The sequence below is a fragment of the Sminthopsis crassicaudata genome, chromosome 3 (assembly GCF_048593235.1).
Source record: "Sminthopsis crassicaudata isolate SCR6 chromosome 3, ASM4859323v1, whole genome shotgun sequence".
In the NCBI taxonomy this organism is placed as follows: Eukaryota; Metazoa; Chordata; class Mammalia; order Dasyuromorphia; family Dasyuridae; genus Sminthopsis; species Sminthopsis crassicaudata.
The window spans coordinates 148,905,670-148,927,688 of NC_133619.1; the positions used below are offsets into that span (position 1 = coordinate 148,905,670).

The 22,019-nt window shown below is 34.6% G+C and overlaps 1 protein-coding gene across 2 annotated transcripts in view; it reads right to left on the reverse strand.

Moving 5' to 3' along the window:
* UGGT2 (UDP-glucose glycoprotein glucosyltransferase 2) overlaps positions 1-10,028 on the reverse strand; it is a 197,451-nt gene extending 187,423 nt beyond the window's left edge. For both annotated transcript variants that reach the window (XM_074299372.1, XM_074299373.1), the window contains exon 1: positions 9,757-10,028. In XM_074299372.1, the coding sequence (XP_074155473.1) occupies positions 9,757-9,923 (167 nt within the window). In that variant the 5' untranslated portion in view covers positions 9,924-10,028. The remainder of the gene's footprint in view (positions 1-9,756) is intronic.
* Between the last annotated feature and the right edge of the window lie 11,991 nt (positions 10,029-22,019).

Sequence of the window (22,019 nt, forward strand, 5' to 3'; positions counted from 1 at the left end):
GTATACATATATTGTATTTAATTTATACTTTAACATATTGAACATGTACTGATCAACCTGCCATCTGGGGAGAGGGAAGAAGGAGGGGAAAAATTAGAACAAAAAGTTTGGCAATTGTCAATGTTGTAAAATTACCCATGCATATATCTGGTAAATAAAAACTATTAAAGAAAATAAAAACTATTATCTTAGCAAATATTAACATGAAACCAATTATTTTCAACAAGTATTTATTAAGTACCTACTATGTGCAAGATAATATGTGAGATAATGGATATATAAAAAACAAAGAAAGAAATAATCCCTTGTCATCAAGGAGTTTACATTCACCTAGGGAATGAGGATAGGAAAACATCAATTAATAGATAAGTAAATACATGATACTTTGAGTAAGGAATTAAATTCACTAATAATTTAAAAATCTTTAAAGGTTTCCTATATGAGGTAAGAATGGAATTGAATCTTGAAGGAAATAGAAAAGCATTTGAATTCCAAGCATAAAGGATAGCTCATACATAGGCAAAGGTGAAAGAGATGGTATTCTAGGTTCTGAGAATACTAAGCAGGGCATTTTCCCCAACACCTAGAGTATGTAAAGGACTAGGCTGAAAAAGTTAGCCAGAGATAAATTTTGAAAGGCTTTAAATGCCAAGCCAAGGAGTTGTATTTTGTTCTGGAAACAGTGTCATTGGAGCAGGACTAATATAGTAGATGTGTAGTTTAGGAAGATTATTTTGACAGTTTTGTAAGGGTTGGATTAGAGGGCAGAGAATGGAAGCCGAAAGACCAATTAGGAAGTTATTACATTATTCTAGGGGAGAAACCAGATATAGGGGTGGGGGCCACAAGCATAGAGAGAAATTGCATAGAGATGCAAAATATATCACGGAGGTAGAATTGATTAAATTTAAAAATTGAATAATTATAAGGGATGAGGAAAGTAGCTATGATGATGACCACTATGGTTGTGATGATGGGATTGGAAGAAGAAAGGTAGGAGGGAAGCCTTGAGAGACAGACATTTAGCTTACATATGGAACCATCAAAGACTGATATGGAATCAGGCAGATAAAGAGAACCAGTGAAGAGACAGGAGAATATCCAGAAGGATGGGAAAGATATTCAGTGGTGTGAATATCTATCAAATGAGGACTAAGAAAAGTCTAATTTAGTAATTAAGGCACAGTAGATAACCTAATAAGACCTTTCAGTTGAATGATAGAATGAGAAATAAGATTTCAAGAAGTTGACAAATGAATGAGAACTGAAGTGGAGGCAACTAGTATAGATGTACTTTTCTAAGAGCTAAAAAAAATCAGATCATTTTTATAATTCTTGTTTCCATCTAGAAATGCTGAAGTAGGATTTAATCTGATACTGTTGGGAAGAACTGAAGGAGGAAAGGAAGGAAGAAAAGAAGGAAGGGCAGAAAGAAAGGATGGAAGACAGGAGGGAGAGAAGGAAAAGAGAGAGAGAGAGAGGGGAGGGACAGATGGATGAATGAAGGGTGGGAATTCAGAAGGGAGGGAAGGAAGGAACAAAGGGAGGGATGGGGAAAAAGGGAAGGAAGGAAAGAATGAAGAGAAGGAAGGAGAAATGAAAAGAAGGAAGGAAAGAAAAAAGAAAAGAAGTGAGAGATGAAGAGAGAAAGGGAAGGGAGAAACAGAGGGAGGGAAAGAGAAAAAAAGTCTATAAGAGATATGGGGTCTTAAAACACAAAGTGTAAAGTAACTTATTTGTCACTGAATTAAAAAGGAGCCAGACACCAAGATCACAAAAAGATTTTTCAACTTATGGAAAAAACAAAGTATAAGACATTTAAATGAGGTTTATTTTATTATATTTATTAATTTTCCAATAAAGAATAGAAAATTTACTTTCATTTCAACTCTATCCTTGGAGACTTTAAGAAATTGGAGGTTAGAAATGTTGGAAAAAACCATAAAATATACTCAATGACCTACTTTAGTCATTGGATACTTCCTGTAGGGATGGCCAACAAGGGAACAAAAACAGGGATAAGTAAAATTGTTTTTATTCACTGAAAGCTTAAACTCTGCACACTTGACTACTTTAAAAGATATTTGCTTGCTGTAAAGTAAGAAAGGAAGGTATATAATTTCCTTAGTACATAGGTAGGAGAAGAAACACTGTAATACTGATCTAAGGAGATAAAATATAAGCAAAAGATGTATAACATAAAAATAAGATCTGAAAAACTAAGCACACATATAATTGAATATAATATTTCACATTCACATGAATATCCTTCATTTATTCATCCTACAGAATTATTTTGATTATACTCCTCCCTTACTACCCATCATAGCTTTGGGAAACTTAAAAATCAGTGACTTCAGAGCTCATTTATCAAATATATATATATGAAAAATAAGTTTCTTTGCAGATACAAATCATTAATTCCAAGAGAGGTAGAAAAATACTTTCAGTATCACTAGGATCATAAAATTCTAGATTGGGAACTGAAAACAACTTCTACAAGGCTATTTTAATGGTCTCCTTGATTTGAATTCTTCCCTTTCCATCCATCTTCTACGCAATTGCCAAAATTATTTTATTCCTTTTTTTCCCCCTGAGTCAACTGGGGTTAAGTGATTTGCCCAGGGTCAAACAGCTAGGAACTGTGAAATGTCTGAGGCCAGATTTGAACTCAGGTCCTCTTAATCAGGGCTGGTGCTCTATCTACTGTGCTACCTAGCTGCCCCAAAATGATTTTTTCACAGTATAAATCTGACTACGTTACTCTCCTACTCAATGAATTCCCAAAACCTCTATTGTTTCTAGAACATGGTCAGAATGAAGGCAGTATTAGAAGAGAAAAGAGGTTATTTCAGAGATTTTGTAAAGGTAAAAATGACAGCCTTGCTAAGATGACAGGAAAAGATAATGATAAAGGTTGGAGGGGATGTGGGAACACTGGGACACTAATATATTGTTAATGAAGTTAATGAAATCCAACATTCCAGAGAGCAATTTGGCTATGCTCGAAGGGCTAACAAACTGTGAATACTCTTTGATCCAGCAGTCTTTCTGCTGGATCTGTATCCCAAAGAGGTTATGAAAAGGGAAAAGGACCCACATGTGCAAACATGTTTGTAGCAATCCTTTTTGTAGTGACAAGGAACTGGAAACTGAGTGGATGCCTATCCGTTGGAAAATGGCTGGATAAGTTATGGAATATTATTGTTCTATAAGGAACAATGAGCAGGAAGATTCCATAAAGGCCTAGAGAAACTTACATGGAATGATGCTAAGTGAAGTGAGTAGAACCAAGAGAGCACTGTACACAGCAAGAACAAGATTATTTGATGATCAATTCTGATGGACTTGGTTCTTTTCAACAATGAGGTAATTCAAGCCAATTCCAATAGACCTGTGATGGAGAGAGGCATCTACATCCAGAAGGAGGATTGTCAGGACTGAATGTGGGTCACAACATAGTTTTTCACCTTTTTGTTGTTATTTGCTTGCTTTTTTCCTCCTTTTTTCCTTTTTAATGTGATTTTTTTCTTGTGCAGCATAATAAATGTAGAAATATATAGAAGACTGGATTATTTGCTGTCTAGGAGAGGGAATGGGGAAAGGTAGGGAAAAAATTGGAACACAAGGCTTTGCAAGAGTGAAATGTTGAAAACTATCTTTACATATATTTTAAAAATAAAAGCTATTATTTTTTAAAAAGACAGCCTTGGCAAAAGATTGTTTATGGTAAGTATGTAAATGAGAAATCAAGAATGAAACCTGAGTTGTGAGCCTGAGAGACTGGGAGGATGGTGTTATCTTCTACAGTAATAGAGAAGCTAGGTACAGGAGAAGGTTGGAACGGCATATAATCAGTTCCATTTTAGACATCTTGAATGCAAGCTCTAATGGACAGGCAGTCTGAGATATCTTCAAGGCAATTGTGAGATTGGAAGTCAGCAGAGAAGTTGGGACATGATAGGTAGATTTGAAAATAATCACTCCAGTGATAATTAATGCCAAAAATCAGCAATAAATCTATGGAAGCTGATAACATCACTAAATGTAGTTTAGAGAAGAGGACTCAGGATAGAACTTTGAGAGACATTTATGGTTGCAGAGCATGACCTGCATGAAGATATAGCAAAGGAAAATAAGGAAGAGTGGTAAAATGGGTAGGGAGAGAACCAAGGGAAAATGACATCCTGAAAACCTAGAGAGAAGAGAATATCAAGAAGAGCAGGGTGACCAACTATGGAGATCAAGGAAAATGAGGACTGAGAGTAAGTCACTGGATTTGATAACTTAGAAGTGAGACATAAAAATAAAGATCTTCATACTACAATTGGAAGTATATCTCCTCTTAAGGATGTGGGAACTTTGGGATAAAGCCCTAATTACCCTGATCATAATTTCAACCTTGAGTCTTTTCTAAGCTTTCCTCCTTTCCTTCTTCCTACTCTTATCTTCCAGCTTCCTCCCCATTTTCTTGTAACAACTCCTCCTCCTACTCTAAAGTCTGGGAAAAAAAAGAATTGAGGCAGAAATTAGAATAAGATTAAACTAAACAATTCTTGACTTAGAAAAAAAAAAAGGAATCAGATAAAGAATATAGCTCCTCTAAAATGGATTTGGGAATGAACTTGGGCTGGAACCAGACTTACTGGGAGTCTACTGAGATGAAATAAACCAGAGTAAAAAAGCTGATACAATTCAAAATGGGATTTTCCAATGACATCATAGGTTGATGTTATTTCCAGGGCATTCATGTAGTGTATAAGTCACTGTATCACTATGTGATAAAAATCTGAATATAGTAATACAGGTTTTGCACATACTTATTAAATTATATTTCAAAGTACAATTATTTTTACACTAATATCCAGTTAACTGGAAGGAAAAAAAGAAGAAAGCCACAGGATTTGGGCTATAAGGTTAGCAACCACTTCAGGAGAGAAATAGTATAGCTGTTTTATCTATTCTTTCTTCCATTCTACTCCAGCTACATCCCACTCCCTTTTTATTTCCCCCTGCTATTGAAACAAAAACTCCCTCTCCCCCCAATAAAATTTTGACCATCTTAAAGGGATGCTGTATGGCATAACGAATAAAGCTGACCTTGGGGCCATCTAGTATTCATCACTGAAACCTAGTCACTGTCCCATTCCTGTATCTCCTCCATTCCCTAAACTAAGAGCCCTCTATTCCAGCACTAGTAGTACCCTTACCCATATCCTCCTTTCTCCTGCTCCCAACACACTAGTCTTAGAGGAAAAATAATAATATTCATTATGCTTTTCTACCACTGCCAGACTCCTTTTTTATTATCAATACTCAGAAATCTTTCTTTTGACATTCACAAAATAAATTCTTTTTTATTCAAGACAGATTATAGCAGCTGTTGTATCCTTGACATCATTTTGGACTTATTTAACTTCTTCAGTTATACTCATTTTGAATTACTTTGACTTCTTTACCAGTATTCCATTTTAAGTGTTCCATGTCTCCAATTAGGAAACTACAGTCAGAAGAATGTAGAATTTCTATCAGTTGATCTCTCCTTATGCCTTAATTCCCTTAAATCTATTCTTCACTTGAGACTTGAAATTCTTGTATTTCCCAGGAATTCCTCAGGTCATCCTTGTTCTGATTTCATTCCCCTTCCTTTCAAATTTGAACCTAAAATTAGAATATTCAACTCTATACTATTCTATTCAAATCCCTTGTCTTCCCCCTCCCCCTTGTCCTAGCATCATTAGCCAAACCTCAGCCTTGAACTGTTCCCATAATCCTATTCCTTTGCTCTTACTTACCTTCTTGTTCTCTTCCAACTTTTCCAGCAGATAGGAATTCTAAAGCACTTCTTTCCATGACCTATTTATTAATTACTTTCTTACTTCCTTCACACATTTCCAATCATTTCCCATCCTTAAAAAAAGCAAAAAATCTTTACTAGAAAGGAAGATGGCCTAACTGTACCAGATTCAAAAGGGATAGGAACAGATAATTTTCAGAATAAGAAATTAAAGCTATCAATTCATATGAAAAAATACTCTGAATTACTAATAATTAGAGAAGATACAAATATAACTGAAATACTCTCTCATATTAATCAGGTTGGCTTAAGTGACAAAAGAAGGAAAATAACAAATGCTGGAGGGAATTTAGAAATATAAGAACACTAATGCATTCTTGGTGGAGCTATGAATTGGTTCAAACATTTTGGAGATCAATTTGGAACTATACCCAAAGGTCTCTAAAAATGTGCATACATACCCTCTGACCTAGCAAAACCACTATTAGTTTTTTTACTCCCCCCCAAAAAAATCAAGGAAAAAGCAAAAAATGACACATATAAAACTAGTTTTAAAAAATCTTTTTGTGGTGGCAAAGGAGAAGGAATCCCATCAATTGGGAAGTGACTGAATAAGATATAGTACATGAAATATGATGAAATACTATTATGCTACAAGAAATATTAAGAAGAATGGTTTCAGAAAACCTGGAAAGACCTATATAAGCTGATGCAAAGTGAAGCCTGCAGAACTAGGAGACATTATACAAAGTAAAAGCAATATGAAAAACAGCTACTTTGATCAATACAGTTCCAAAGTACTCATAATGAAAAAAAAAATATATATATACATATACATATATATGTATATATACATATATATGTATATGTATATATATATATATACGTATATATATATATATGTATGTATATATTGCTTGCCTTCTCAATGGATAGGGAAGGGGCAGGAGGAAAAGAGAGAATTTGAAACCAAAAATAAAAGATAAATAAAATTGAATTTTTAAAAAATTACCTTTTTTATACCCTTATATATACTTCTCCTTTCTTTCCCAGCTAAACTCTTAGAAAAGCTGTCTAAATTCTTACTGCCTTCAAAAATTAGTCTCTACTCACTCTTTAAATCTCTGCAATTTGCATTTTGACCTCATCAATTGCCTGAAATTGTCTTCTCTAATATTACCACTGATTGCCAAATCTGACAGTCATTTTCTGTCCTCATAATCTTCAACATCTACTGGATACTGTCTGTTCTCTGGGCCTTGGGGGCACTACTCCCTTTTGATTCTTTTCTTATCTATTACCCTGCCTTATGGTATTTTATATGGTGTATATATACATATATAATATATGTATATATATATTACATATGTAATATGTACATATGTAATATATATATGTATATATATATATACAGAGAGAGAGAGAGAGAGAGAGAGAGAGAGAGAGAGAGAGAGATAACCCTTCTCATCTGTCTGTCTCTCTGTGGCTGTGGCTGTGTCTGTCTCTCTCCTCTCTTAATAATCTTATCAATTCCCATGGATTTTATTGTCATCTCTATGAAGATGACTCCCAGATTTACAGATATAACCCTTAACTTATTCCTAAATTTCAATTTCATATCAAAATAGTTAATTGGATATTTTAAAGTGGATGTCCTAGAGGTACCTCAGAGTCGATATGTCCAAAACAAAACTCATTGTTTCTCTCCTCCTCTCCCCAAATCTATCCCTCTTCCATGCTTCCCTGTTTCTATGGAAGACACCATTTAGGGTTTTAGGTGCTAACCCTAACATTTTATTCAACTCCTCTTTGACTATCAGCTCACACAATCAATCAGTTGTCAAGTCTTCACATGTTTTTTTTTTCCTTTTCTTTTCTTTCTTTTTTAACCTCCATAGCATCTCTTGCATCATCATCTGGCACCAACTGCAATGGTCTTCTTCAACTTTCTTCCCCATTTCAATCAATCCTCCACACTACAGACAGCCATTTTCCCTTTGGCAGTACTGACAATCTTACTTCTCTATATAATAATTTCCAGTGGCTTCCTTTTGCTTCAAGAATAAAATTCAATGCTACGGAATATTATTGTTGTGTAAGAAATGACCAGCAGGATGAATACAGAGAGGCTTGGGGAAATTTACATAAACTGATGCTGAGTGAAATGAGCAGAACCAGGAGATCATTATACACTTCCACAACAAGGATACTGTGTGAAGATGTATTCTGATGAAAGTGGATATCTTTGACAAAAAGAAGATCAAATTCAGTTCCAATTGATCATTGATGGACAGAATCAGCTATACCCAGAAAAGGAACACTGGGAAATGAGTATAAATTGTTTGCATTTTCGTTTTTCTTCCCAGGTTATTTTTTACCTTCTAAATCCAATTCTCCCTGTGCAACAAGAGAACTGTTCGGTCCTACACATATATTGTATCTAGGACATACTATAACATGTTTAACATGTATAAGACTGCTTGCCATCTAGGGGAGAAGGTGGAGGGAAGGAAGGAAAAAGTTGGAACAGAAGTGAGCGCAAGCGATAATGTTGTAAAAAATTACCCAAGCATATATTCTGTCAATTAAAAGTTATAATAAAAAAGAAAAAAAGAATAAAATTCAAATTTATCCAGTTTTTCAAGTCCTATATAACCTTTCCACCACCTATTATTCAAGACTAATTATGCAAGGTAACTAGTTTGTGGAATGGAATGCTGGACTTGGAGTTAGGAAGACCTCAGTTTATTTTCTGGCTCAAACATTTAACTACTGTGTAATTCTGGGTAAATCACTTAATTTTTGTCTTTGTTTTCTCATCTGTAAATTGGGTACATGGATACATACAAAGCCCCTATCTGCCAGGGTTGTTATCAGGATCAAATGATAAAATATTTGTAAAGCATATTACAATACCTAAAGCATTATATAAATAATAGCTGTTACTATTATTGCATTAATCTCCTTCCAATACTGTGATCCAACCAAAATGGCCTTCTTCGTGACACTGTGTCCTGTCTCTGTCTCCTTCCACTGGCAGAATTCCTCATGGATAAACTGTACTCCCTCTTATTTTCCTTCAAGACCACCAAAAGGCTTTCCTGACTCTCAATCAAGCCCCTCCCTTTCAAAGTAACTTGTATTCTATTTCTGTAGTTATATTTGTTTTGAAAGTAATTATATCTAAGTATTTTGTAGTGATTTTATTCTGTATGTATTTTTAGAGTTTCTAGGTCTTTTGTGCAATTTTGAGTTTTAATAGCATGGTTAAGTTTTAAGTTTTAAAAGATTAAAATTACACTTAAAAGATTTTTAGAACATACTGTATAATAAGTCCACATGAGCTCCCTTATTAGGATGTAAGGAGAGATTGGTTATTCCTGGGACTGAATTTGTTTCATCAATGTTTTGGCACATAGCTAGAATTTAAGGTTTAATTCATTAACTTAAATCAGTACAAGCTCCTCACCAGGAGGGGCATTTTTTAAATCAAAGAAATCCTAGGTCTTCCCCCTAGTCCTAAATTCCCCAAACACAACACGAAAGCAGCAAAGTTAAGTAAGCATGGCAGGAAGGGAGGAGACGTGTTCCCAGCAACAAAGTTGTAGTTTTGAGGTTAAAAAGTGGCAGAGTATTAGAAGGGGAGAGGGACCTGCAACAAAGTAATAACTTTGGAGTTAAAAGTGGCAGTGGATAATCCTAGAAGGGAACCAGGACGTGGTAGCCAGAGGGGAAAGGAGACTCAGGAGGATGGTCACAGACCTGGGATAGCAGTTTATAGGATCAACCCAAAGGCGATCCCTCAAATCCCTAACCCAGCTCAGTAGGGCAAGGAAAAAGAAGAGACGCAGGCGGACACCACTGCCCCAGCCCGCGGCCCCCCACCAGGGACCCGGAGCCCTCCCCACGCCCTGCGCTGCCGGGTGGCTCTCGGGCCTAGGCGCCGCTCCCGCACCCACCTCGCCTCCAGCAGCAGTGGGGTCGCGGGCCATTTCGCAGCCAAGCTTGCCGTCACCGCCTTGGAGGAGGCGGGGGCGGAGGACGCTTCAGCCCCGAGCAGGGGGAGCGACAAGGACACAGAGCCCAGGAGCAGCCGCACCACGTAGGCAGCAGCCGGAACCGCCATAACCGGGAGAGGAATGGAAGGAGCTGACAGAAAAGGAGGAAAAAGGAGGACTGGGCAGTCAGAACCCTCCAGTCACCCCCACCCCTTAAATCCAAAACTACCATCCTCACGACGCCCCGCCCCTAGTAACCACACATTTCCGGTTGTGGGAGGGGAGAGGTGGGATGCCTGGATTCCGTTATCCAGGGTTAGGCTGAGGCTACGGGAAAATGACGCATGCGTAGATTTGTGCTAGGGGGCCAATTTGGATTGAGTCTGAAATGGGATGGAATTTACCTCCAAAGCGGAACCATCTATGGCTCTCTCTATTTGGAGTGGGCGTACCACCTCCATATGGAGCAGTACTCCAAGATCAGGGTCTTACTTAACGCCAATGATAACTATCTCCAATTTTTCATATCTATACACTCATATATCTATATATAGGCACACCTATACAGACATATATATATAAATATATACACCCATATATGTACTCATATACATATATATATACACATATGTATGTGTGTATGTATATACACACCCACATTGTCTCCTCCATTAGATTATCTCCTTAAGGGTACTCACTTTATTTTTGTATCCATAGTGCTTACCAGGGTAATGATTCTTACTTGATGATATTTCAGAATTTTCTTTAAAAAACGACCCTATAATTTAAAGCTAGAAAGAATCTCAGAGATCATCTCAATCCAAACAGAAGTATGCTGACAAATATTTTAACAAGTGATTCTGCAAGGAAAAAGCACACAGAGCATGTTTCTAAATTTAATCTGTATTAATATGTTCTCCAGCATTTTCTAAAGTCTAGACAAGCTAGATAATTTATTTTGTGCCTAGACAAAATAGTAAATCAAATTTTGATTTGTAGCCAATTTTACAAGGTGTAAATGCTTACACGGAAAATTTAGCAGTTGGCTCTAGGCTATTGAACTGCATCCAGTAAATCCCTGAGTCTATGGGTTATTAACCTGGGATCTATAGAAAGAATCATGAACTTGGATGAAATGAAATTACATTTTAACTTTAACCTATACTAGAATTTAGCATTTCATTTAATTATTTCAAAACATTATTCTAAGAAAAACAGAAGCTTCACCAAATTGTCAAAGAAGGTTAATGACACACAAAAGAATCCCCTAATGTGCAAAAATGTTTGTGGTAGCCTTTTTTGTAAGTGGCAAGAAACTGGAAAATGAAGTGAATGCCCATCAATTGGAGATTGGCTGAACAAGTTATAGTATATGAATGTTATGGAATATTATTGTTCTATAAGAAATGATCAGCAGGATGATTTCAGAGAGGCCTGGAGAGACTTACATGAACTGATACTAAGTGAAATGAGCAGAACCAGGAGATCATTATAATATGACAGCAGCAAGATTATATGATGATCAATTCTGATGGACATCGTTCTCATCAATAATGAGGTGATTCAGACCAGTTTCAATGGTCTTGTGATAAAGAAAGCCATCCACACCCAGAGAGAGGATAGTGGGAGCTGAATGTAGACCACAACATAGTATTTTCACTCTTTTTGTTGTAGTTTGCTTGCATTTTGCTTTCTTTCTCATTTTTCACTTTTGGATCTGATTTTCCTTGTGCAGTATTATATTTGTGGAAATATGTATAGAGGAATTTCACATGTTTAATGTATATTGGATCACTTTCCGACTGGGGGAGGAGAGGAAGGGAGTGAAAAATCAGAACACAGGGTTTTGTAGGAGTGAATGTCAAAAATTATCCATATATATATTTTGAAAATAAAAGGCTATAATTAAAAATAATAAATTTGTCAAATACAAAAAAAAAAAAAAAAAAAAGAATCCCTGGAAGTCCACTTTTTGTTGCCGCTGATGGGGAAGTTGAATCTCACAGGATATTGACTTAACCAAAGACAGTATCCCTTATGTGTCCTTGATAACCTTAACAGGGGCCATTTATTACTATAGTAAATTTCTATCTAAAATATGATATCTGAAATATTTCCTGAATTCATTTTAAATAAAAGCTCATTCCTTGTCCTAAACATTGTTCTGTAAAACAGCAATTCTGATTGGTTGGTTTAGGAAGTATTTTCAAAGAAAGACGAAAAAGGCCACAGGGAATAAAGAAAAAAAAAAAAATAGTGTGTGTGGGAGGGTGGGAATTGGGGAGGAATAAAAAGAGATTATGTAAATACAAATAAATGAATAATAGAATCTTAGAAGTGGAATAGTTCTCATAATTCTAACCAAGTTCTCTACCATTTTAGAATTAGACAAAATCAAATCACAGAGAAGTTAAATCATCAGTTATCTTATTTCTATTAATGGTATTATCATCTGGCCTGCCTCATACTTAAAACCAGAAATCTTGTCATCTCTGAATCTTTCCTCTTGAACCTGTATCCAATCTGTCCTTAAAGATCAAATGAATGCTGTCTGCTGACTTTATTTCAATTCCTACTTCTTCTGTACTATCTATCACTCTGGGAAGTTATTTTTCCTCCTTCCCCCAGCCCATCTCCATTTGGACTAGATAATCTCTTAGGTCCCTTTCAGCTCAAAATTTTATGATCCTAAGACCTGCAAACTACTTAACATTTTTTCTTTTGATGATGCCAATTTCCACCCATTCACAAAAGACTCCAAATTCTATCCTTCACTTTTCCCTTATTATTTTTCTCCTCTCCTTACTCCAATACATTTGCAACTCCTATTTATTCTATGTGTATAGTGTTTCTAGGATGCATCATTTCCTTTCAATTCCTCCATTAATTTTCTTATTTCATATTTTTATGCTACTCAGTGCAGATCATAGAACATAGAAGGCAAGAATTTGAAGAAACCTTGGAAATTTAGTTTAATACTCTTATTTTATAGAGAAGGAAACTGAGGCCAAGAGAGGAAAACTTGTTTCCCAAGTCACAAAAGTAGTTAATACTATAGCTAGGATATTATAACAGCCCCCACCCAAATGTTCTTTCTTCAGGTAGCTTTCTCTTTAACCCATCCCCAATGCTGTTGCTAATTACTCTTTCTAATACTGTTCTGATAACATCACTCTTCTAGTCTAACTTTTCAGTAAAATTTCTGTAAAATGCATCATCCTGGAATTATAAAATGCTTCATCTGGTATTCAATGCTATCCAACTCTCCAAAGGATCTATTAAAAACCTCCTCTTACCTGTTAAGTAAAAAGCTGAGACTATTTGCTAATAACCTGTTTTCTCCTATGATTATTATCATCCAGACATGTCCCTCCACTATCTTCTTTTTCACTTAAATCTCATATGAGGAGGTAGTCATTCTTGCCAAGACAAATCACCTGCATGATCTCTTGATCTTAGTCCCTCCTAAATGCTCCACAAAATTGCTCCTACTCTTTTTGTAATCTTTAATTGCTTCCTATCTCCTTGTTCTTTCCCTGCTGCCTACAGGAATACATGCTCCTCATTCTTAAGAAACTTCTCAGTTAATCTGACTCTTTTTTATAAATACTATATCCTATGTCCCTCCTTCCCTATGGGGCTAAAGTTGAGAAAACCATATATCCTAAGTGTATCTACTTGCTTTTCTCTAACTTGATAATAAACCCTTTGTAATCTGGCTTCCAATTTTACTATTCAACTGAAAATGAACTCTCTAAAGTTACTAATGATTTTTAATTCCTCTACATATTGGCCTTTTTTCCTCCTTGGCCTCAGCATCATTTGACATTGTTACACTCTAAATTTTCCTGACAGTATTCTCTCTTGGTTCTCTTTTTGTCTATTTGACCACTCAGTCTCCTTTGCTGGACCTTCATTCATTTCACAAACAATGGTGTGATTGAATTGTGAGCTGAACTAGCCACTTTTTTTTTTTTCCTGTGGAACATTATTCTTACCTGAAAGAATGACTAACAGATAAACTATAATCATTCAGATTGTGTATTCAGCCAACATTTTTGTGAAAATGAGGACAAAATGAACCTCAAGGAAATTAAACTGGAAGAATTTATTGCAAATCAAAAAATTCAAATTTTCAAGGGAAAATAGAATTTTGGAAAACTTGTATCTATCCCCTATAAACCTGACAGGTTACCAATCTTTAAAAACTTTTCTAGTAAGATTGATGGTAATAGTAATGAATATGATTTTTATTTTGATATTGTATAATAGGATGTGGCAAAATATGGAAGAGCTATATAACTCAATGGAACAATAATTTTCAAATGACCAATGCATTGTATTACAAAGTTATGAAGGGGTAAAAAAATTTTAAGCTAAAGAGCAAGATAAAACAATAGATTTTAATGTAGCAGAATGTAAGTTTGTTGATATAATTTTAGATTCCAGATTGCCACTAATCCTTGAGACTCTACCATTTGTCAAATTTAGTGTGGTATTAAAGAAGAGTGCCCATAATTATCTGAAAAAGCTATTAATATACTCCTCCTTTTTCCAGCTCTATATCCCTGTGAAATTGGATTATTTTTTCATATATACTAACCAAAGCAACAGATTGCAACAGATTTAATTTAGAGGAAGATTTGTGAATCCAGCTGTCTTCTATTAAGTCAGATATTAAAGATATTTACAAAAGTGTAAAAGAATGTCACTTTTCTTACTATTTTGTGGAGGAAATAAACTTTTAGTTTCTAATATAATAATTTGTTGGAAGTCGCAATCTCTAAGCTTGATGGCAAAGCCCAACACTGAGATCAGATGTGCACAGCACTCATGCAGGAACACTATTTCCTTCTGATTCTCATTAGTGGACTATTTACTATATTATTTATAATTGACTTGATTGGCACTAAAACATTATCTAAAAAATCTGGTGACAAGGAGAATTTGGGCAACTTAACTAGAAATGATTCCACATGCATATTTCTGTCCTAATAAAACTAATCTCTCACTGAGATAAATGATAAAGGAGAGAACACTATGGAAAGCATTGTTACTATGGGAGAGAATCCAAAGGTCCAAGAAATAATTGTGTTTACCAACTTAGACTCAGAAAAGATCAGTATATCTAGGAACCAAAAGATGGTTAAAGTATAACTAGGAATTGCCCTAAATGCCTACGTATATGGTTTCAAGAATTGACAAAGAAGACATAAGTAAACTAACAAAATTCACTGACATTTAACCTTTTATAACATTTATCTTTCATTATTGGCTTTGCATAATATAATCAATAATTAATACTTAACCATAAAAAACTTACTCAAATATTAAATGTCAAATGTAGTAACATATAAAGGTCAATAAGTCAGACACGTCTGAAGACTATGTTGACGTAAAGAAAAGTATATGATCATGAGATAGTATAAAATAAAGCCCGAAGGAGCCTGAGAGAAGTGGGAGCATCATTTCCAGCAGTTCCTCACTCAAACTACCCCACGACTCCTGTCTTCCTTTGACGCCAACCCTCTTCCTTCTGCTAAACCCTCTGGACCCCCTGCAGAGGCTGGACCCCTGCAGTAATATTGATAGATGCAACCCACATAAACAAAAACTCATTGGGAACCATCACAATTTTTAAAGTGCAGCTAAGTGGGTGCATTGAATAGAATGCTGGATTTGGAGTCAGGAAAACTCCAGTTCAAATCCAGGCTCACACATTCACTAGTTGTAAGACCCTGGGCAAGTCATTTAGCCAATTTGTTTTAGTTTCCTCATCTGTAAAATGAGCTGGAAAAAGGAAATGGCAAAACACTTTAGTGTCTTTGCCAAGAAAGCCCCAAATGGGGTCATGAAGAGTTGGATATGACTGAAATGACTGAAAAATTGAAAAAAATAGAAATTTAGAAAGTATAAAGGGGCCCTGAGACAAAAAAAATGAGTATTGATGTAAACCAAAACAAAGGAGGGGCAGCTAGGTGGTGCAGTGGATAGAGCACCAGCCTTGAATTCAGGAGGACCCAAGTTCAAATCTGGTCTCAGACACTTAACACTTCCTAGCTGTGTGACCCTAGGCAAGTCACTTAACTCCAGCTCATTTGAAAAAAAAAAAAAGGCTAGCTTTTTACCAAGATGTGACTCTAGAACTTTCTCCTCCTGTTTTGCTTATGATGTTTCATTAACTTAGAATAATCCCTGTCAATCTACTTGTGTACTCTCTACCTATTCTTTAAGTCTCAATACCATGGCTAGCAATATTTGGGTGAATTAAGCTTCTTCAAGTGTTCCATCATATTAGTTTTTATTAGTGATAGACAAAGTGAACCTCTCCCCAGTCCCCACAATTTTGCATTTGTGGAAGGAGGGGACAAAAGTTTAGGAAAATATCAATGTTTTTGGTAAAGAGGATGCTACTTATCACAGGGAAGACACTCAGCAGGGACAAGTTCATCTGGGTTATGGACACCATAGTGACTAAATTCCACCAACTTGTATCTCTCTATTGTAACTAATTATTCTCATGTGGTTTTCTCCATTATACATAGAAGAGTAAGTATTATATACATTATTATATACATTAGTAGATTCATGATAGAAAATGCTATCTATATCCAGAGAAAGAACTTTGGAATCTGAATATAGATCAGAAATACTATTTTAATGGTATTTTTTCCAATTACATGTCAAAACAGTTTTTAACATTCATTTTTACAAGATTTTTAGTTCCAAATTTTTCTCTCTCTGTCCTTTTCTTCTTCCTCAAATGGTAGGCAATTCAGTATGTTATATATGTGCTATCATGTAGAATATATCTCTCTATTGGTCAAATTTTTTAAAGAAAAAACAGATCAAAAGAATAAAAACATGAAAAAAGAATAAAGCAAGTGAAAAAAAACTGATCTACATTTAGAATGAATCATTTTGTATTTAGATGTGGATAGCATTTTTTCTCCATGAGACATATGTATTTGTCTTAGATCATTGTGTTTTAAGAAAAGCTGAGTCATTCATATTTGATTATCACAAAAAGATGTTGATACTGTATATTGTGTTTTCCTGGTTCTGATCATTTCACTTTGCATTAGTTCATATAAGGATTTCCAGGTTTTTCTGAAATCTTCCTGTTCATCAATTTTTGCATAAATAGTATTTCACTACATTCATATACCACAGGTTGTTCAACCATTCCCCAATAGATGGGCAGTTTCCAAAATTTTACCATCATGTAAAAGATAAATACCACACGGTAAGTCCTTTCCCCTTTTTATCAACTCTTTGGGATACAGACCTAATAGTAGTATTGCTTGGATCAAAGGGTATGCATAGTTTGGTTGCTCCTTGGGAATAGTTCCAAATTACTCTCTAGAATGGTTGAGTTAGTTTACAAGTCCACCAATACATTTGTGTCCAAATTTTCCCACCTTCTCTTCAACATTTATCATTTTTCTTTTATGTCATATTACCCAGTCTGAAGTGGTACCTCAAAGTTGTTTTCATTTGCATTTCTCTGCTCAACAATGATTCAGAATGTCTATAGATATTTTTGACTTCTGAAAACTGCTTGTTAATGTTCTTTGACCATTTTTCAATTGGGGAAAAACTTGTATTCTTATAAATTTGACTTATTTCTCAATATAGTTGAGAAATAATGCTTTATCAGAGATATTTGCTATAAATATTGTTCCCCAGCTTTCTGCTTTCCTTCTAATCTTGGTTGCATTGATTTTGTTTGAGAAAAAACTTTTTAATTTAATGAAACCAAGAGTATCCATTTTATGTCTTGAAATGCCTTCTGTTTCATTTGGTCATGAACCTGTGGTTTATCCTCTCTTTTAAGAATTTGGATGCTATACCAGTTGGTGCATAAATGTTTAGCATTTATATACTTCACTCTGGTAACTTTTAATAAGATGAATCTCTTCTAATTAGATCCTTTGCTCTTGCTTTGTATAAGATGAAGACAGCTACCCCGCTTTTTTTAAACTTCAGCTGAAACACAATAGATTCTGCTTCAGTCCCTTACTTTTACTCTGTGTGTGTCTCTCTGCTCCAAGCTTTTTTTTTTTTTTTTTTTTTGGTAAACAACATATTATATGATTCTGGCTTTTGATATACTCTGCTATTGCTTCCAATAAATGAGAGAGTTCATCTCATCTATAATCACAGTTATGATTATTAATTATATTTCCCTCAATCCTATTTTTATTCCTGTTTGTCCTTTCCTTTTTCCCTTTTCCTCTCTTTGACAGTGTTTTGCTTCTGTCTAGGACTTACCTCAGTCTTTCTTCTATTCTGTCCCCATCCTTTTTATTTAATCTTCTTCTCTCCTACTTTCTTCTTGGGAAAAATAGATTATATATCTATATACATATGTATATAGATATAGATTATATATATCATTCCCTCTTTAAGTCAAGATTTGTGAGAGTAACGTTCTAGTAATGTCCATTGCTTCCCGTCTTTCACATGTGAAAATAATTTTGCCCATTCTTTCTTTCTTCTGCACTCAGTATACTTCTCATCCCTTAATTTTTTATGTAATTTCCTCAAATTCACTTATACCTGTATTCTCTGTCAATGAATATTCCTTCTAGTTATACTATTATTGTATAATTTTTAAGAATCATCTTCTCATGCAAAGGATTTAACCAGTTCAGCTTTATTGAATCATTTATGCTTTCTTTCTTCTTTTTATCTTTTTAGACTTCTGTTGGAGATAATTTTTTATGAAAGCTATTTCACTGAATGAACATTTTTAATTTGAGGTATTATGTTTAGTTTCTCTGGGTAAGTGATTCTTGGTTGTTGTCCTTTCTTTTTTTGCCTCCTAGAATATGTTTTTTGACCTTTGGTTCTTAATATTATAGCAGCTAAGTCCTGTGTTATCCTTATTGTGGTTCCCCATGATTTAAATGTGTTTCTTTCAGATCCACTTGTAGTATTTTTTCTTTGATCTGATAATTCTGAAATTTGGGCATAATGTTCATTAGAGTTTTTGTTTTGGGATCTCTTTCTTGAGATGATCAATGGGTTTTTTTCAATGCCTATTTTATGTTCTGATTCCAGGATATCAGGGCAGTTTTCCTTGATCATTTATTGAAAGATGTTATCTGGGTCCCCTTTATGATTATGGCTTTCAGATAGTCATATGATGCTGACATTGTTTCTCCTGGATTTATTTTCCAAGTCAGTTGTTTTTACACTAAGGCATTTTACATTTTCTTATATTTCTTCATTCTTTTGAATTTGTTTGATTAATTCTTGATGTCTTGTAGAATCATTAGTTTTCACTTCCCAATTATAACTTTTAAAATATTGTTTTCCTCAGTTAGCTTTTGTACTTCTTTTTCCATTTGGTCAATTCTACTTTTTAAGTAATTGTTTACTTTTTCTAAGCTGATAACTAATTTTTCATAATTTTTTTTGCATCACACTCATTTCTTTCCCTAGTGTTCTTTTGCCTTTCATAAGATTTTTAAGCTCCTTGTTGAGCTCTTTCATGAGTTATTTCTGGCTTCAAGACCACTTCCATTTTTCTTTGGAGTTTTGTCCATAGGTGTTTTGACATTATTTTCCTCTTCTGAAATTGTGTCTTGATATTCCCTGTTACCATAATATGTTCTATGGTCAAATTCTTCTTGTGTTTTGTCATTGTTGTTTGGGTTTTTTGTTCATCTTTTTTGGCCTTTCTCCCTTCCTTTAAATTTAATCTGTGCTCCCAGAATAGAAGAGACACTGTTTCAGGTTTCTTGTACCAGGGACAGGCCTTGGATGTTTACCTGGTGCTGCACTGCTGTTATTCTGAGGTCCATGGGAGACTGGTTTCTAGTGCTGTGAAGAGAAGTAGGGATTACTGGTGCTAGTGGAGACTATAAAAGTCTGGCAGATAACCTGATGCTGGGCTGTCATCCTAGTCCTAGTGTCTGCTATTTGCTGAAGCCAATAGGGTATTTCTCTATTTTTTTTCTGGGACTACACTGAAGAATAGAACAGACTAGCCACTGGAGGCTTATTGTTTGATTACTGGAGGATGTCTGTTTGTCTGGGGCTATGCTGAAGTTTGTGGCAATTCTCAGAGCTAAAGTCTACTCATTACCTGAGTCATGTGGGGAATCCTGTTGTTGGTGTTTGTCTGCTCTATCACACTGCTTACATGGACCATTTGCTGACATGGAGCTTGCTGGTGGCTTGCTGGAATGCTTCCTGTCCTGGACTGTATTCTCCTTTTACCTGAATGAGGCAGACATTTGTTACCAATCTTTCAAGTTACTTAGGCTAAAAGATTGTTTCACCCCATTTTTTTTTGCTTGTTGTTCTAGGATTTATTTTGGGGCACTATTTTATTGTTGTCTGGAGGTGAATATGTGAGATTTATGTGATTTACTTCCTATTCCACCATCTTGGCTTGCCTGAAGCATACTATTTTCATTTTTTTCATCATTTTTCCCTTTTGTTCCATTTCTTCATTCACAACATGTCTAATATGGAAATATGTTTTGCACAGTTGCATATGTATAATCTACATCAATTTGCTTGACATCTTGTGAAAGGGGAAAGGATAGGAGGGAGGGAAGGAGAAAAATTTGGAACTCAAAATCTTATTTTAAAAAGTGTTGAAAACCACCTTTACATGTAATTGGAAAAAATAAAATATTATTTGCAAAAAAATTCGCAGGGATTAAGTGGCATGGAGACCTTAGAAGCAGTCAATCAATGAGTGGCCTGGACTGTAACACCTTCCTTCCTTCCACACCAAACACAAGACCAATCCTCATAATATTAATATTTAATATATATAGGATTTTCTAGAATTTTAAAATTACCCTAAAACATGTCTAAATAATGAAAAGTAAATACAACATGTAGACTGTGAAAATAAAATATAAGGAAGTTGTGAGTGACTATTCAAAGGTAATGAGTCAGTGATTCTGCATAATACCAATTAAGTAAACATATGGCATAGAAAGTCTACAACTATGGATTTTGAGAACAACATTATACTTTGAGAATAGTTTTCAGGAAAAAAGAGACAAAAATAATTACAGTAAATTTTAAATTAGTCAAATTATAGTTATATGAATTAGAATTGATGACAATAACTATTTTCATTTGTGTCTGGGAAAAAAAAGTGATTAATGAGTGCCTTGTAATATGAGCCAAGTATTTAATAGCATAAATCATATTGAAGTTTTTGAGCTACAATGTGAGCCATGTGTATTTAATGAAAATGGTGGTAGCAAGCGGAAATACAGTTATAGTTGTATCAGCATCTTAAATAATAAAACTTTAATTTTCACAGCCTGAAGACAATACTGTTGCTGAAATGGCATGTTGAAATAGTGCTCTGTAGGTCTTCTAGATCTCACTTATTAAGCATAAAGATCCAAGTTTCATTACTTAATTTAATTCCCTACACTTGTATAACTGTGCAAGTTTTTTTTCCGGTTGAGAAAATCCATAGAAAAATTCTAAATATATTTCCACCTCTAGGCAATACTATACCTAAATCATGGACAGATGAGCAGTAGTTTTGCTTTGTTTTTTTAAAGTGCTAATCATCTTGACTCAGATTCTTTTAAAAAATTTTTTCTTACATTTTCAACTAAGTATACAGTTGATTAATTTTATCACTATAGAATGTGACCCATGAATATTTTTGATGACCAAATTAAGTACATTCTGAAATATATATATATATATATATATATATATATATATATATATATATATATATATATATATATATATATATATATATATATATATATGAATATTTCATTATATCACTATTCTTGGAAACCCAGATTCTCCTCCCACCAGCGAAGAACATAAACTATCCATACTTGCTAGTCTAGGTCCTCCACAGAGAATCAATTCATGTATTGAAGGCCTTTTTCTACTTCTATAAATATTTATGAGTACAAGTGTCTCTTCTTTTGGTGTTTTAAAAACTTTTATGAACTGACATATCAAGAATAAGAGTACAAATACATCCTTCATCCAACATCGCATGGTACAAATTCCCTGTATCACGTCAGTCTGGAGAAGAAATTTCATTCTTAAACTAGTTTCTACATAGCATTAGTTCCAACAACTTTATGTAAAAAGATTAAAAAAAACAAGTAAAGAAACAGAAGCCAATTAATAATGCATTTAAAAGGTGTTCTGAGATCAGGTTTCTCAGGTATACCTGTTAAAGATGCTGTGGTCCACCTTGTGAATAG